Source organism: Echiichthys vipera, assembly GCF_963691815.1.
Source record: "Echiichthys vipera genome assembly, chromosome: 15".
Taxonomy (NCBI): domain Eukaryota; kingdom Metazoa; phylum Chordata; class Actinopteri; order Perciformes; family Trachinidae; genus Echiichthys; species Echiichthys vipera.
In genome coordinates this window covers 9769583-9786029 of record NC_139840.1, presented here as the reverse complement: position 1 = coordinate 9786029, position 16447 = coordinate 9769583, and the positions used below count along the sequence as shown (strand labels likewise).

General features: G+C 39.3%; 1 protein-coding gene across 4 annotated transcripts in view; it reads right to left on the bottom strand.

The window, feature by feature from the left end:
• The window catches only part of LOC310957331 (myosin IXb), a 29236-nt gene extending 15816 nt beyond the window's left edge, over positions 1-13420 (bottom strand). For 3 of the 4 annotated variants that reach the window (XM_083927835.1, XM_083927837.1, XM_083927838.1), the window contains exons 1-11: positions 12883-13233; positions 11473-12310; positions 5654-5748; positions 5420-5482; positions 5039-5138; positions 3817-3917; positions 2109-2232; positions 1729-1818; positions 1456-1572; positions 1194-1328; positions 871-992 (exon numbers count right to left, since the gene is read on the bottom strand). In XM_083927835.1, coding sequence (XP_083783961.1) covers positions 871-992; positions 1194-1328; positions 1456-1572; positions 1729-1818; positions 2109-2232; positions 3817-3917; positions 5039-5138; positions 5420-5482; positions 5654-5748; positions 11473-12252 — 1727 coding nt within the window. In that variant the 5' untranslated portion in view covers positions 12253-12310; positions 12883-13233. Of the gene's footprint in view, positions 1-870; positions 993-1193; positions 1329-1455; positions 1573-1728; positions 1819-2108; positions 2233-3816; positions 3918-5038; positions 5139-5419; positions 5483-5653; positions 5749-11472; positions 12311-12882; positions 13234-13292 lie in introns of those variants that run through there. The other variant, XM_083927836.1, reaches the window with a different exon arrangement.
• Positions 13421-16447: the final 3027 nt, after the last annotated feature.

Genomic DNA, 16447 nt, shown 5'->3' with positions numbered 1-16447 from the left:
TTCCGTCCAGTAACCTTAGCCATACTCTGTGAGCAACATGTTTTGAGGTCAGCGCAATAAGTGGATTGGCGTGCGGGTCAGTCACACTATGGTAAGCGCAAGTGAAGATCTGCTGGCAGGTTCCCGGTCGGTTACAACAACAGAGAGAGAGAACTGTGTATAATACGAGGACGGTGTGTTGGCTTTGCTCCACTGTTGTAGGGGATGTGAATGGTAACCCATCCAACATTCAAACACATACTCGATGGCATCACCTGATGTGCCAATCACTGGGACGAGGGGGAATCATACAGGAACCCAGCTTGTTATCCCTGCTGCTTTCAAGCAGCCTTTAGATGCTAACGCGGAACAGGATAAAACAGATACTGAAAGCATTTACACTAGCAAATAGCCAAGGTGGAACTTAAAATGATTCTCTTTTTTTGTTTTTAATTTCATAGCATAAGAGATGCTTTTCAGTTTTATAGCCTATTGTGAACTGTTGCCTTTTGGGAAAGTGTTTGTTCAGTTTTCCTACAGTCTAATAAAGCAACCAACAACTATATCAATTGTGAATATTATTTCCTTTTAGAAAAAATAGCTGAAATTACATTTATTGAATCAGCATGTTGTGCTATTAGCTTGAGGACAGACATTTTTTTTTACTTTGTTTGCTTGTTTATAGAAGATGCAATCCAAAGAGATTTACTTCAGCTGGATTCCTCTGTGGTGACAGATCAGTTGACAGAATGACACAAGAAAAGGAATTATTCCTCTCTTTGCACTAAGACCTTTTGTTAAAGGTTTCCACTTAGACTAGCCAGACTGACCAGTTTATCAGTACATTGTATTTAAATGCATTTAACAAAAGCCTTGATTTCTTCCACATACTCTCCCTCTTTATCCAACAGGTCAAAGAGCCCGGTTGACTTCTCGCTGATCAGCCGAATGCAGCCACTGTTGTGAGTGTAGTCGATGTTTTGCCAGGTGATGCCCTCTGACACATAATCTTCCTGGAATATATTTAAATCACAATAACATAATTAGATTACCCAGGGGAAGTAAATGTAAATTAATTTGTCTGCACAGCACTGATGAGGAGATGGATTCGTAACAGTCAAACACCGCACACAGATACAAATCGCAAGACATTTGTAATAAAAAAGGATTTAAAGAAAATAATAAAAATAATAAATGAAATAAAAAACACCCACTTGCACAAGCTTGAAGATGTGCTGGTTGATGTAATACTGCAGTTTCTCATTGGTGTAGTTGATGCACAGCTGCTCAAAGCTGTTTGTCTGGAGGTTCTCAAAACCAAACATATCCAGGACACCGATGGACAAACACTAAAAACAACCCAGCAAACAGGACAATTCATTACAAATTTATGAAAAGGAAGCAGGAAGCATTGTGGAAACATGATGATGTTGGCCTCCTGATGTCAATACTGCAGTTTTTGGCCGTGTGACTTACAGAGACGGACCCCTCCATGTCTCGTCTGTTGAGCATTGCATGGTTGATGTGAAGGATGATCCAGTCAAACAGAGCACTGTATAAAGACTTGGCCATGGAGTCACGCACTGTGGAGGCCTGAACGCACACAAACACCAAGTAAAGCAAACAACAACTTAAACTCAAATGAAAAAAAAGTTGTTACAGACTGCAATTCAAATAAAACATATTCATGTTATATGAATGATTTTACCATCAAACAGGCAGCCCTACCAATAAATCTTAAGTCTATACCTCTTGGAGTGTGTACTGTGAAACTACGATGGCGTTGGCGGTCACAACTCTCCTCTTGGTCAAAGTCTTCACCAGAAGCTCCTTTTTCACCTGGGTAAAAAACAAAATAAAATAAATAAACAGTTATACAGAAAGATCCACAAAACTGCGACATGTCTTAATCCCAAAGAAAATCACTACTAATTACTGTACTTTACAAACAAACCAGGCTGAAACATGTTTGTTCTTTATCAATACAGAGGGTAGTGATCTTTAGGAGTTACAGTGATTTCATGCCAAGTGCAGGGTTTTAAAAATGAACCAGAGACTGTAGATAATTAATGCAGATGGTGATTTAGCGCTTAGCATAAATGATCAACCGTTTCACATCAGGAACGTACTTTCAGCAGGTCAGACAGTGTGGACAAAACTTCAGCAGGTCCAACCTCCAGGACTTCTGTGTCCTCTGACAGCGTGTACGTCACATTGCCCAGGTGCAGGATGGCAGAGAGGATGGAAAATATGCTGCACAGTAGAAACAGACAAACAAAAGTTTTTACTTCCATTTGCACTGTGGACTTCTACTTAAGTATATTTTGTGAAACGTTTTAGTTACAATATCTACTTTCACAACAAATCTGACTGACTTGTTTCATATTCAGTTTTACATTAACTTTCTCTCTTACAGACTGATCATTTTTCTCACTCTCTTCCAAACTGTATACTGATCATTTGTAATTAGGTATCTTATTTACATTCCTTTGGCTCTATATTTCAACCTTGCTGCTAGTTCATCAGTATGTCAGTAATAACAACCCAAAGCTTTTGGCTGGACCGCAGCAAAGCAATGCTGCAGCTTCCAGAAGTGAGCATCAACTTCCGTCCTGGAGGCAGAACTCTGTCTCTTCTGTGTGTCCTGACTACAATGAACATTTACCTGGAAATGTTTTCTGTTCTTTAAGTCCGACATTTGAGTTTGTGGGTATTGTGTACATGATGTAACCTAGGTCTGGTCTGTTTCACAAAGTAACATTAATTACACAATAAAACTTTAGATGAGTAATCCAGAACAACAAATAGTTTTGTATTGAATTTGAACTTATTAAATTAAAGCCGTCCTCAATTATTTGACTCAAATGTAACTTCACCATGGCATGTGATGTGCTAATTCAGTACACTTTGAAAACAGATGAATATTTAATATCCAGGAATTCATAATTGACATTATAGGACAGTCACCACTGCTGAGTAAAATATGTCTTAACAGACTATTCATAACCGTTTTTATCTCCATGGACTTTGCTTTGTTTACATCCAAGTCTCCACTGGATCTATATCTGCACTGGAGGAGTTTGTTAAAGAATGTATGAAACCCTTTATTAAAGGAAAAACTATCACTTTACTTTGTCCATAGGTTCTGACTTTATGCATGTTATGTTTCTAACTGTACGTTGCTCTATAGATTTAATCTCAAACCGTAACTGTGTCTTCAGCTTAGTTATTCTCTATGGAGGAGCAACCTGAACAGGTTACAAACCATGCTGCTAGGCTTTTTATGTGTACGCAGCGTCCCTAGGCTGTCAGGCGCCTGTTGACTCGCTGCATTTTTCTCCTGCTTGACTTGACAAGCTCTGACCTGTTACTGACACCGGTGTAGAAAGCAGCAACTCTTTGACAGTGTTCAGTTAAAGAAGAAATGACTACGCCTAGCTGCGTAATATTTTAGATTAGTGCAGCTAACTGAGAGCTGTGCAGCGTCACTGTAAATGTTGTAAACACTGTCTGACTGAAAGACAAATATTTCTGCACTTTGTAATCTTTCTTCACCCTCTCACAGGACCAAGTGAGTGGGCTTTAGTCGAATAATATACGTTCCTGAGACATCTAAACCTTCTGGCGTGTGCCTTTATGTCTTTGATGTCAAATCCCACATGTCTGACAGAAAAAAAAACACTATTATTTACAAAAAAAGTGTTCTGCAGGCCCATTTTACAGGACCATTAAGTCTTTTGTTGACTTTTCCTAAAAGCTGATTATAGTTGTGCTAGCTAGTTTGACTCCAGCCTGCAGCAGTCCAGTTGTGTTGTTCATGATCAAAATCCTACATACTGTTTCTTGGTGGAGGCCAGGAAGCCAACCATCTCCATAGCTTGATGGAGCCTCTTGTACTCCTGCTCAAGTTTCTCCTCGTCATCTAAATGGAGGTCGTCCTGTAGGACAACCAGAAGAGATACAGAGAGAAAGAAGGTTTATAATTAAATCAAATTTCTAATCTAAATTTAATTAATAGATTTCCTTTTAAAATTTGAGGTTTTAGCTGATTCCCTGCCCATGTTCTTTAACATCTGCGATTTGTTATTGTTCTCTTTAAATAAATTGATTTAGATTTTCTGTTATTGAGTTTCAAAAGCTGAATATTGAATTATAATATGACAGTTTTATTTCTGAGTCATTCTGCATAACGAGGGATACAAAACCCTGTACGTTTAGTGAGTGACAGTAAATTACGCTTCATCTGGCTGAGCCAAATCTGATTTATAAATTTACTTTCTAATGACTGTGCCAAGCAAAAACAAAGACGTACAGTAGTTAGTTATGACAATTATTTGAGACTGCAGCATAAATCAAGAAAAACAAAACAGGGACAATAAGCTCTTAACCCGGAAATGATGGGGGGAAATTTCTGGTAGTTGGTCCATGTTGTATTGTCAAAATGCATTGGATTACTTGAAACTAATGATAGACTGATACATAAACTGGATTATATTATCGGCCGATATTTGTGTTTTATTCGTTTTTTTCCCGGCATTATTTAAAGACAGGTGTCCACAGGCAGCTCTGTGTTGCTGGAGATGCCTTTTTTAAGTTTAATAAATGTTCCTTTATTTTTAAATTGAGACTCGTAACATTTGTTATCATCATTGTGTAATTTTTATGATGTAAATTGAGGGAGCAAAAGTAGTATCGGCTCAAGAAAAAGGGTCTGTATCGGTCAGGCTGATGGAAAAAAAAAAAATCTGTATTAGCATCGGCCCTAAAAAACCATATCGGTTGATCCTGACTTGAAACCGGACAGAGACCGACCTTTAAAGAAGCTGTCAGGAGATGTTTTTTCAAATCCACACCAGAGATCAATCCAACAAAAGCCTTTTCAAAAGCCATAAACAAAACGGGACTAATAGGCCACGTTTCTAAATATTGTGGGTCTGTCTGAATAAAACCTCTAGCACTGGTTTTCTCTGTTTGATTACATCAAATAACGCATCATGTGTTATGCTGGTCCTCCCATTTCTTTATTGCTGGTGCTGTAAAGTGTGTGGATCAAAGGTACCTGCTTGAGGTAGAGATAATCTTGCGGCTTTAATAGATGAAACTCCTCCTGCTCTTCTCTGGACGCCCCAACCAGCAGATAGTAAAAGACGTGGTAGTTCCTGTGGGTCAAAGGGTCACACAGTGCCGACAAAAGTCAATCAGGGCTCACACAAGTTTTATTTCAACTCTGTTATTTACTCAACATTTCACTGCACACAGCACTGTAAAGGTGCTGTCTGCTTTTACTAGCTTATATTAGAGGTCAGCGTTCAGGTACAATTTGGTGGCAATGTGAGCAAGGTTTGTTGCAGTTAAGTATTAATTTCCATGCCCAAATTTTGAATGCATGAATAAAAAATGAAATGTGAACTAGGAGTGTTTTTTTAAGACTTCATTCTACCTCTCCCTTGGATCTCTGGACACCAGGCGACACTTTTCTAGTAGGTACTTCTCAATGACTGCCCTACAAAAGACACACAAGAAGAGAAGGTCAACAAGACCTAAATCTTTAGTGTGGTTATCAACACTGTACAATTAAAACAAAGGAAGAAAAAAAAAAGAAACAGTTAAATGTAACAAGATAAACTGTGCAGCAATGAATACAGTAGGTTGGTGAGAAAAATTGAAGCCTTACCCTCTGATGACACCGCTCTCTAGATAGTTGAGCTGGATGAACTTCCCAAAACGACTGGAGTTGTTATTCTCTGCAGTCTTAGCGTTGCCAAAGGCCTGTTTAAAACATAGCGCACATAAGTTTTCACTAAAATAAACAGACAAATGTGTAGGCACGTTCCTCACAGACACTGGCACCCAGACCTAAACACTGCACATTTTTGCTGCACAGAGCTCGATCAAAGAAATCACTTTGGTTTGTGGATGACAGCGGACTGCATCTGTTTGCAACCACCAAGTTGGTCTAACGCTGAACTAGGGCTGCAACTAACGGCAATTTTCATCGTACATTATTTTGTTTGATTTTCTCAATTAACTGATTGATTAATGAATTGATCTTTGGTCTATAGTGTCAGAAAATGGTGAAATGTGTCCTTCACAACTTCCAAGAGCCCCAAGGTGACGTCTTCCAATTGCTTTGTTTTATCTGGCCACTAAAATAAAAGTCTAAGGGACATTTTCACATCTGAGAGGCGAAAACTAGATACTTATTTTAGTTTTAGTAATAACAATCAATTATCAAAATAATAGTTGCTGTTTATTTGTTAATTTTCTGTTGATCGACTAATCAATTAACCTTCTAGATGTTGTAGCTTTACTCTAAATTAATGCGTGCAGCTCTTCGGCCAAACTTTGGTGCGGCTCCACTGCTGACCCCATGCTCACCGCCTGTTTGTATGAGATTTTTAACTTGTTTCTACTAATTATTCTGAGCAGTTCCTTTGCCTGAAGTGTAGTCTGCAACAACCTCTGAGAATTAATCAGTATTAAGACAAATCAGGGGCGGCACATTGGTCTTGTGGTTAGCACTGACGCCTCACAGTAAGAGGGTTCCTGGTTTGAGTGTGGGCTGGGGCTCTCTGTGTGGAGTTTGCATGTTCTCCCTGTGTTCTCTCTGGGTCTCCGGTTTCTTCCCACAGTCCAAAGACATGTGTTAGGCTAATTGATGACTCTAAATTGCCCGTAGGTGTGAATGTGAGTGTGAATGGTTGTCTGTCAACACCATTAGGGACAAGCGGTTGAAGATGTTGGATGACGGAAGACAAATCAGATGTAGGTACATTGTACATAAAATCACTTAAAGGTAATTGTATAAGACTGCAGATGTTGTGATTTCTTTCTATGATTTATTTACATATACTTAAACTGTTTGCCTTCAAATTAATATTGACAAGCGGTTACAAATTGACCGCCTTCTTATTTACCACATCATCATCATTACTTATTCACATAAGCATAAACATCGTATTTCAGTCCACCTGGCTGAACCCACATGACTAAAATGTATTCTCAGTGTTTTCATCAGTAATGCAATTCAAACAGGACACTCACATCTATTATGCACATGGTTAAGTGGCCACAAACACTGAAAATAAAAGCTCCATCAAGCAGCCTTTTAAAGTTCTCAGTAAGGCTTTGAAAACTCAGAGAGGACTTTTATTGTCACTTACGGTGCAGCGTGATACAGTGTGTTCTGTTCTGCTAATGAGACTGCTCTTTTCTTTGTAGTCTACTGCAGAAAATACTACTGTTGCCCCAATGTTATCACAGGGTAAACAAGTTGTTTGACTGCTTAGTCAACCACCACAAAATTATACATTAAAAGGACAAAAGGAATATATATATATATATATATATATGTATTAAAAGGATAAAAGGAATATATTTATTAATTTATCATTTGATTGTTATGTATCAAGTAAATTCACCCAACATTAGCTGGTTCCAGCAACTCATGTGATTTTCAGCTTTTCAGATTTTTCAGTTTAATATAATATATATTATTATAATAAATAAATAAGCTTTATTTTTCTTCTGTTGACGAGACATCTGTGTGAAAAACATTATGATAATTTGTGATCATCTTCTAGTCTAAACAATCAAAAAACAATCTCCCAGTTGCATGGATTATTATTATTATTATTATCATTATTATGTTATGACTGGATACGGTATCTAAGGTTCGCTATAAACAACACAACACACCCAGGCAAAATCACCACTGGGTAAAATGACGGCAACAGGATTATGACCTCATATTAGCTGCAGCCGACTCTGGATCAGCTTCTACTTCCCAACCTTTAAACTCTAGCAAAGGAAAAAAAAAATCAAAACTGAGCCCATGTCAGCATCTAGATGTTATTGTTCTCCTTCATTCCAGTGTGAGCTATGCCGAGTGTCGTGTCTTAACAGGCCGGAGCCGCGCTTTTGCAGACATTGAACTAGACCTGCGTACTGTACTGATCACAGGCTGGCAGATAACCTCTGAATGCTCCTGCACTGTGCTACCTGTAGATACAGTGCATGGTTTTCATTTTCCAACAAGTCAAACGTATATACAGAGGCTGAACAAATATGAAAGGCATGTGGAGAAAAGATGGTATGTAGTGGAGGGAGGGAAACAGGTGTTTGCCACGTCCCAGTTTAGGGGCTGGATCCTCTGAGGGGACACAATCAGGAGGGCCAACTTGCTCCTCCTCCTGAACAAAGATGAAAACTGATTATGCATTCAGGTAGACCTGGTCTGCTCGTAAAGTTAAAAAGAATGAAGTTCATCACTAGGAATTTAGCCTCGAAAATCAAGGAAGTAACTACCAGTGGAACTGGGACAAATTTGATGACTGACTTGACGGAATTTTACTTTGACAAATGGTGGATGCCTGGCAAACAACAATTCACTGATTTGTTTGTAATGCTGCGGTTTACTGAAGGCAGCAAGCAAGATGCAAAAGTGTCGTCTTAAACACCAGACAAAAGAAGAGAACGCTAGGATACAAAATAGTTCCAAATATGAAAAATGGGATCAAATTCCTCCTTCAAATGCAGACTTCAGAAAATCTGCGATCCCGTAATTAAAACACAGCCGAACAGCAGAGAAAGAGCGCACTTGTGAGCATGGGGATCGAGCAAAATAGAGAGGCGATTTATACTCTGTAGTGTAGGTTTTCCAGCAGACCTGGCTGAGCCTGTTCTGACACGTTCCTGCCTCTCTTCTCTCTCTGGTGTTCCCTCAAAGACAACGCCCTGCAAATTCCCTGTGGAGCTCAGCCCTCGGCTTCCTGATCGCCAACACAAATCACGAGCAACAGCCACCCGCCATACTTAATGAAAGCATCACGGCTGCACGATATGAGGGAAATATCAAATTGCAATTATTTTGGCTGATATCGCAGTTGAAATATGATTCAAGATAATAACGGGAATAAATAAAGGGAATAACCATTGCTGTATTATTCTCATTTACAAAAATGATGTTAAAATGATCATCGTGTTAAGATTTTTTCTTAAGTCGGTAGAAAATAACTACCGGTAGTTGGCATCTCTGCAGCCCCAAAATACTTAATTCAGAATAACATTTTGACACAGAAAGTATTTTGCCTTGAACAAATACTGCGCCCCCCTGCAATTTGGATACGACAAGTCCATATTGAAATTTCAATAAAAATTTAGATCTGTGCCCTAGAAAGCAACGCGCCATCACCTGCAGTTCTTCTACTGACTTTAAAATTAAGCAACTCAGAACATGACTTTGATATCTTCATGACTTACAACCTTTTAAAAAGGGGGCACAAGATACATGAGTAAGCTTAAGTCAGGGTTTTGTAATTCCAGACAAGAAGGAACTCAGGAAATCCCAAGACAACATGAGGCATTTGCGAGCAGCCAAACCACAGAACCATAAACCCTCCGAACAAAAGATTCACACATCAGCTGATCTTCAGTGTTCAGGAGGCCCCAATGCCTCCATTGGTATTCAGTTGTTGTGTGAACACGTGTGCATGGCACTGTTGTGGCGTGAACTCTGTCTTCAGTAGGTTTGTTCCTTATTCACGCCGATGAGAAAGATAATAAAATGGAAACAACAAGCCAGTTTCTCTCCTCGAGCTAAATCCCTGCCTGTTTGAGCCCCTGTCACCATAGAAGACAACACACTGCCAGAAAGAGCAGTTAGGAGGAAAAATACTTAAGCTGTTGCTTATTTCTAGGAGAAACTCGTTGGACTTGTTCTGAGAGAGGGAGACTCCATATTTAGTCACTCCTATGAAAAGGATTGTGTGTGTGATTAGTAACAAAGCAGGCGAGATCCTTTGTGAAAAAGATTATTTGCTCTATTTATGGATAGATAGGTGACACCTGTAAACATTTGAATATTGGTAGCTGGAACTGGCGCAAAGTAAAGAGCCACAAGCAGCACTTTTGAAAACATGTTTGTACATTTTTGTATTTTAAATGAACTGAAACCAACTGAGGCCTCGCTTCTCACTTGCCCATGTGTTCTCGGTTCTTGTGCACTGAACACAGACTCTTAGGGGGAAAATGACGGCATTGTTTTCTTCAGAAAACACAAAGTATGTTAAGTTCCAAGGAAGTGATTATTTGCCTAGGAAAGCATTTGGCCTAGTTGCATGTCAGTTATTAAATCACATTGTGCAATCCAACTGAAACAGAAAGCACACGGAAACATGAGCAGATGTATCGTCCTGTTAACCATTGACACAGTTACTGGAGCACACGGCTGATGGGACTGAGACCTTTTCACCCAAGTGAGTGAGAGTGAAACTGAAGTTTGGAAAAAATGTGAATTCCCAGTTCACAAACACCGTTTTGCATTTTGGTCCCTTTTCAATTTGAGGAAGTGTCTGGACTTTAAGTCAATTCAAACATGAGAGGATTATCACAAAAACAATCTATGCAAACACTTAAATGTATTACGGATAATCAAAATTCACCATGGGCGGCACAGGTTTTCTATCGGTCTTATTAAAGCTGGTAAATGTTCGTGACCTTCTATGATCTTTCTTTTGTTGCATTTTGTCTTATGAGTAAATGACTAATGATGACTGATACCAGAGCTTTTTTGTGGTGATTGTTGATTACACTGATTCATTGTTTCTGCTGCAGGAAGTGCAAAACACATGGTGCTGATACATACAGTATAAAAGGCAGTGGTTTCTGTTTTTGACACATTCTGCTTTTGAACAGAAGTGATGAATACATTTAAAAAAGGATAAGATGAGAAGTTCGGATGAAAAAGAAAATGTCTACATGAATCAGGTGATCAGTAAACTCATGTGATTCTATCAAGTGAGGCCAGCAGAGTCTTTCTTCATTTCACTTTCTGTAGAGGATCAGAGACATTATCGTTCTCTAAATCAACCAACAACTGGTTTCGTCAACTAAAAACAGCTGCACCACTTGTGCATGCAAACGTCTGGTGCGGTCAAAGATTTGTGTGTGTATGTGTGTGTGTCAAATGTTGTCAATAAAAAGCAAGTCCTGACTAATATGCTCTCAGGGCCTCAAAATTCTCAGCACATACTTCAATTAATCAGTCATGACTTATTTCAAATTATTTTAATTTAATAATATTCATTTAATGTATTCTAATTTATTATTTTTTGTCAAAAATAGTAAATAGAAAATGCCCAGCAGGTTTCCCTTAGTGGTGTCCTCAAACAGTTTAAAACCCCAAAGATATTCTATCTGCACTGATGTTAAGTAGTAAATCCTAACATTTGAGAATCTGGAATCCGCATATGTTTGACAGATGACTCGATTAATAACTTTAATTCGTTTTCTGTTGACTGACTGGTCGTCTTAGCTCTTCATTTAAATCATTTCAAAAGATTTGATATTTGATACTGATGTTGAGACACCAAAAAGTGACAAACTCCCTCCTTATTGCCTCTAACAAAAGTTAATAGAGTGGATGTTTCAAAAGACAAAGTGGGTGTCAGAGTTATTAAAGCAGGTGTCCAGCCTCACATCACAGTGACCTACCTCTAGCACCGGGCCAGCCCCGAGGATTGTCCGTTCCAACCCGCTGGAGTACGTCTTCTGGCTGAGGGAAGTCAGGCAGTGGATGAGGTAACTGCTGCTCTCAGTCTTCCCTGAGCCACTCTCACCAGATAACACAATGCACTGGTTCATCTGCTTGTTCAGCATTGCACGGAAGGCCACGTCTGCTATGGCAAATATATGGGGGCATAGTGTGCCCAGCGGCTGGTTCTCGTACATCTTGACATACTTGGGATTGTAGTAAAGAGGCAGGAATTTATTGGGGTTGATGGCGATGAGCATGTTGCTGGCGTAGGTGTAGATTTTAAGCTTGTAGAAGCGCTGGCGTAAAGCCTCCAGAATATTCTCCTCAGTCACAGCTTGGAGGTTACAGAGGTCATCATAGTCCTCTCTGCTGCTCTCTACTTGGTTGCTTCCATTGTTGGTCTGCTGGTGCTGCAGGATGAAGTAGTACCCGTGGCTCTGAGGGTGCCACCTCTGTGCCTTCACTGGCCACAGCAGAACTCTCTCCAGTGGGCAGTCCCCAGACTCCAGCAACCTCTCCTCTCCGCCGCTCTTCCTGACCTCCAGCAGGCTGTACGTCTGGCTGGCATCCAAGCCCAGAGTGACCACGGCATTGTGAATGACCGCCCTTACAGTGTCCCCACCGCTGACCTGCAGGGGACAGTAGGCAGCTGTGTCCTGGGGCAGCCTGGGGTAGATCTGCACGACACGGGCCTCTCCATCCTGTTCAGGGGGCCCGGCTCCATCTGTGGTGCTCATCCTGATATACAGGCGGGCTTCAGCATAACTCACTGCCCAAACTCTCTGCCAGCATCCACTGTAGAAACACAGTGTGGTGAAATTGAAATTAAGAAAATGAATCTAGGAATTCAATTAAATTCAATCCAATAATGGTGCCGAATCATAACAAAAGTTATCTCAAGACACTTAACATATAGAGTAAGTCTAAACCACACTCTTACTTATTTATGATTTACAGATACCCAACAATTCCTCCATGAGCAGCAGCAAGTCACACTATCTGTGATTATAATAATAATAATAATAATAATAATAATAATAATACTATACAGTATTTATCCAGCAATCTCGTGCACACAGTGGCAACGAAAGCCTTATTTTTAACAGGATTTAAGTTAAAAGCACTGGTTAATCTAAACCAGAGTCACTTTATATTTCAAATAAACTATTTATACTAAAATGCATTATTTCTGGAATATAAAACGTAAGCAAAAGACATAAAAACGCACCTCTCTGTGCGTCATTTCCACCCTCTGTATTATAAACATCACAATACAACGACAATTCCCACAGATCCATCGGTCCAGGTAAGAAATAACAAACAGCAACAAGTGTCAAACAGTACAAAACTGCCAACACAAGTCTCACCTTTGGAGGGAAAACACTCATTTCATCTTTAAAAGCCGAAAAACTCCTGAAGGCGCAGAAAGGAGGAAGTTCTGTGGCGCTAACGAACTCCAATCACACGAGTGGAGGGAGGAAAAGAGCGTTTCTTCACCTGTGCTTCCCAGAGGAAAGGTGAGCCAGCACACCGCGGATTCACCCTCTTAAGTGACGGGGGAGTTGTTTCCCCGCAGCTCGGCGACGTTACCGCGCTCACAAATCACAGTTTCTATGAGGAAAATGAGGAGCAACGTCTCCGCGTCGTCCTGGTCGAAAAGTTCGGCTCACACATTACTTCCTAGATTTACACACACACACACACATACACACACACACACTCAGGCACGCACGCACGCACACACAGGTCGGGAGGTGGTGGAAATGGATTCACTAACCTGGAAGATGTCACACTTCAGCCACAGGGAGATAAAGCTTGTGATACAAACAATACAAACACCGCAGGACTTTGAGACCGGGCGGCAGAAGGCGTCACTTCCACATTTCCGAGGAGAGGTTTGTTATTAAGACACGAAGGAGCCGTTTAACGCGCCTCGTTCATCAGGACCGGGAGCGGCGTGTTTGGGCGCCCCCTGCCGGATGTTTGAGGCACTGCACATATTACATTCATTTCACCTCACGAGGGCAGTGATGCAAACAGGGTTGGGTAAGAAATCGAGGTAGTTACTGAATACAAATGACATGGCATTTTACAATTATTTATCATAATAAAGATAATAACAGTAACTTTATTTGTATAGCACCTTTAAAAGCAGAAGTGTGCAAAGTGCTTTGACATAACACTAATCAAAATGTACACATACACAGTATAAACAAAACAAAACAAATAATAATTATTATTATTCCTGTTTCCGTTCATTGTGTTCAGATTTGTTTTATTTTTTATGTTCGTGTACGTGTGCATGTATATATATTTACTGTTTATGTATATTCTTCCATCTTGATGGGTATTGTCGAGTGATTGTGGGGAACCCTACGTGCCTCCTGTGGGTTTTCTGGATTTCCTTTGCATGTTCTTTTTTTTTCTGAATGTCTTAACTGTAATCTTCAACATGTGCTAAATAAAATAAAATAAAGAAAATTAAAGTATAATAAAGTATAATAATATTAGTGAAATCCAGTGAATAGTGAAATCCATAGTGAATAGTAATAGTGAAATCCTTTAAGGTAGAACATAACCATGTTATATGGAGATGGAGCAGGACAAAGGAAATTATTATTAGCTTATCAGTTAATTATTGTAAGGTGCTTGCAAAGAAAGAAGAGCAATGAGATGAAAAGGATAAGATGACGTTAATTTTATTTCAAAGCAATGTATCTAATATTTAATTTTATTCTGTTCAAAATCAGGCATTGACAGTACTGCACCTTAAACTAACACAATAGACAGCCAGGAAAAGTTGAGTTGCACAAGTAAAAATACAAAAATACAAAAAACATCTCAAACCATTCTCAGTACTGTATGTAGGCCTGTTCTACCACATGTGGGATGATGTTTCTCTCGTGTAAGGCAAGGAGAGCACTTACTCAGTGTTCATCTTCTGTTTTCAATGTAAATAAAAAGGAATAAAGACTCAATTATCCACAAATCATCATTTTTTCATAAAATACTTCTACCCCACGATTGTACTTTTACTTTCACTGTATAATTATTTGAAACATTCTGTTATATTGTTTTACTTTGTAAATTATTTTACTGTTTCTATTCTATTCATTATTGTGCGATGTCTTAATGTTGTTTTCTTCTATTTATTTCTTATTTACATATAGTTTTAAGGGCTGAGAATAAGTGAATGTATTATTATATTTTATTATATTATTTCTATTTGTCATATGCTTTCTGGAGCTAGACAGAGTAAAATATCACTACATGTTCTGTGTTTAACTGTGTACAGGCTATAGGAGAAATACACAATTGGAGCGGCAGTAGCTCAGTCCATAGGTGACTTCGCTGGGAACTGGAGGGTTGCTGGTTCGAGTCCCTGTGTGGACCATGAATGGAGCATGGACTGGTGGCTGGAGAGGTGCCAGTTCATCTCCTGGGCACTGCTGAGGTGCTGTTGAGCAAGGCACCAAACTGCTCGGGGCGCCGGTCACTGGTAGCCCCCTTGCTCTAACATCTCTCCACTAGTTGCATGTATATAGGTCCTGTCTGTGCATGTGTGTGTATTTCGGGCCTGTGTGTGTGTAAAATGAAAAATTGGGTGAAAATTGAATTTCCCCATTGTGGGATGAATAAAGGAATTCTTCTTCTTCTTGATATTAATACATTTGACAGCTATTGTAAGTAGATACTTTTCAGAGTAAGATTGAATATAAAACTGACAAAACACAGTGTCAATGATCAATCGCAACGATTTATCTTGTGACTCTCTGGAGGGGCACAACCGGAGTGAATACCTAAATGTATATAAGAGAGTTAAAACTGGCGTCAGCTCAAGCAGCTACAGCTTTAAAGTGCTGCTTACACAGCATCAGTATTAATAATAAATACACTCTTTAAATAAGAAATAACATATTTAGCAGAGCAGAGCAGAATAGAATATAAACTTTATTCTACCAGGTCCGGACATTTGTGAAATACAATAAACACAGTCAAAACAATTAACATTACACAATAAAACCACTGTCACGTGGAACAATTCATCAGCTCTACAGAAATACCTTTTGTCTACCGTAGGTGTCCCATGTGTGGAGAAGTCTGTCAGCGTCATGAACAGCAGACTGATCTTTTGGTGATCACGGTTTAGCTCCAGGTTTTTGTGTTTCTGGGTCCGGTCTGTACTTTTAAAACTGGTTCAGAGATTCCAATCCGTTTGACAATTTTAATTAATATTTAGGCATCAAACCGACGTGTGAAAGAAGCAGCTGGAGGTTAAGGGGTTATTTGGTCCTGAAACGCATTCATTTATTTATAAGGGGGGTGGGAGGTTATTTTAAGGTTATGTTCAACAATATGTGGCTGCTTCTGGTGATGACAAATACAGTATTTGTAAAAATAACAAAATTATTATTATATATAGCATTAATGAGCATTATTATAATGCTCAACCAGGACTGAAACTGTGCTTGTGGCGGTGAGCGGTGAACCTATAGTGACCTTACTTGGGTAGTGTTTTCACTTTAATTTGGCCTCACTATTCTCATTGGATTCTATATTTACTGTAGTTTATAGAAGATTCAATGAAAGCAACACATGTGCAATATTCTGTATGTATGTGCTGTATGTATGTGCAATATTCTGTATTCTGTATTCTGTATATAAACCTGCAGTGATCCTGGGTGCTTTTGTAGAGTGTATAATGTTGAGACTTCAGGCAGGCAGGTGTTCGTTCATGCAAGGCTGAAATTTGCCTGTGATGAGCAGCGGTGGTGCTATTATGCAAATCACTGCCTTTAAAGAGGTCACACTGAAAAGTTTTAACATTACTTCATTTCTAGGTCAAAAATAAGTTAATTTTGTATCACTGGAAAACTTTCTGCTGCAGCTGCATGGATGTTTTTATGTGGATTTTTCCCCTCCTTGTTGGTG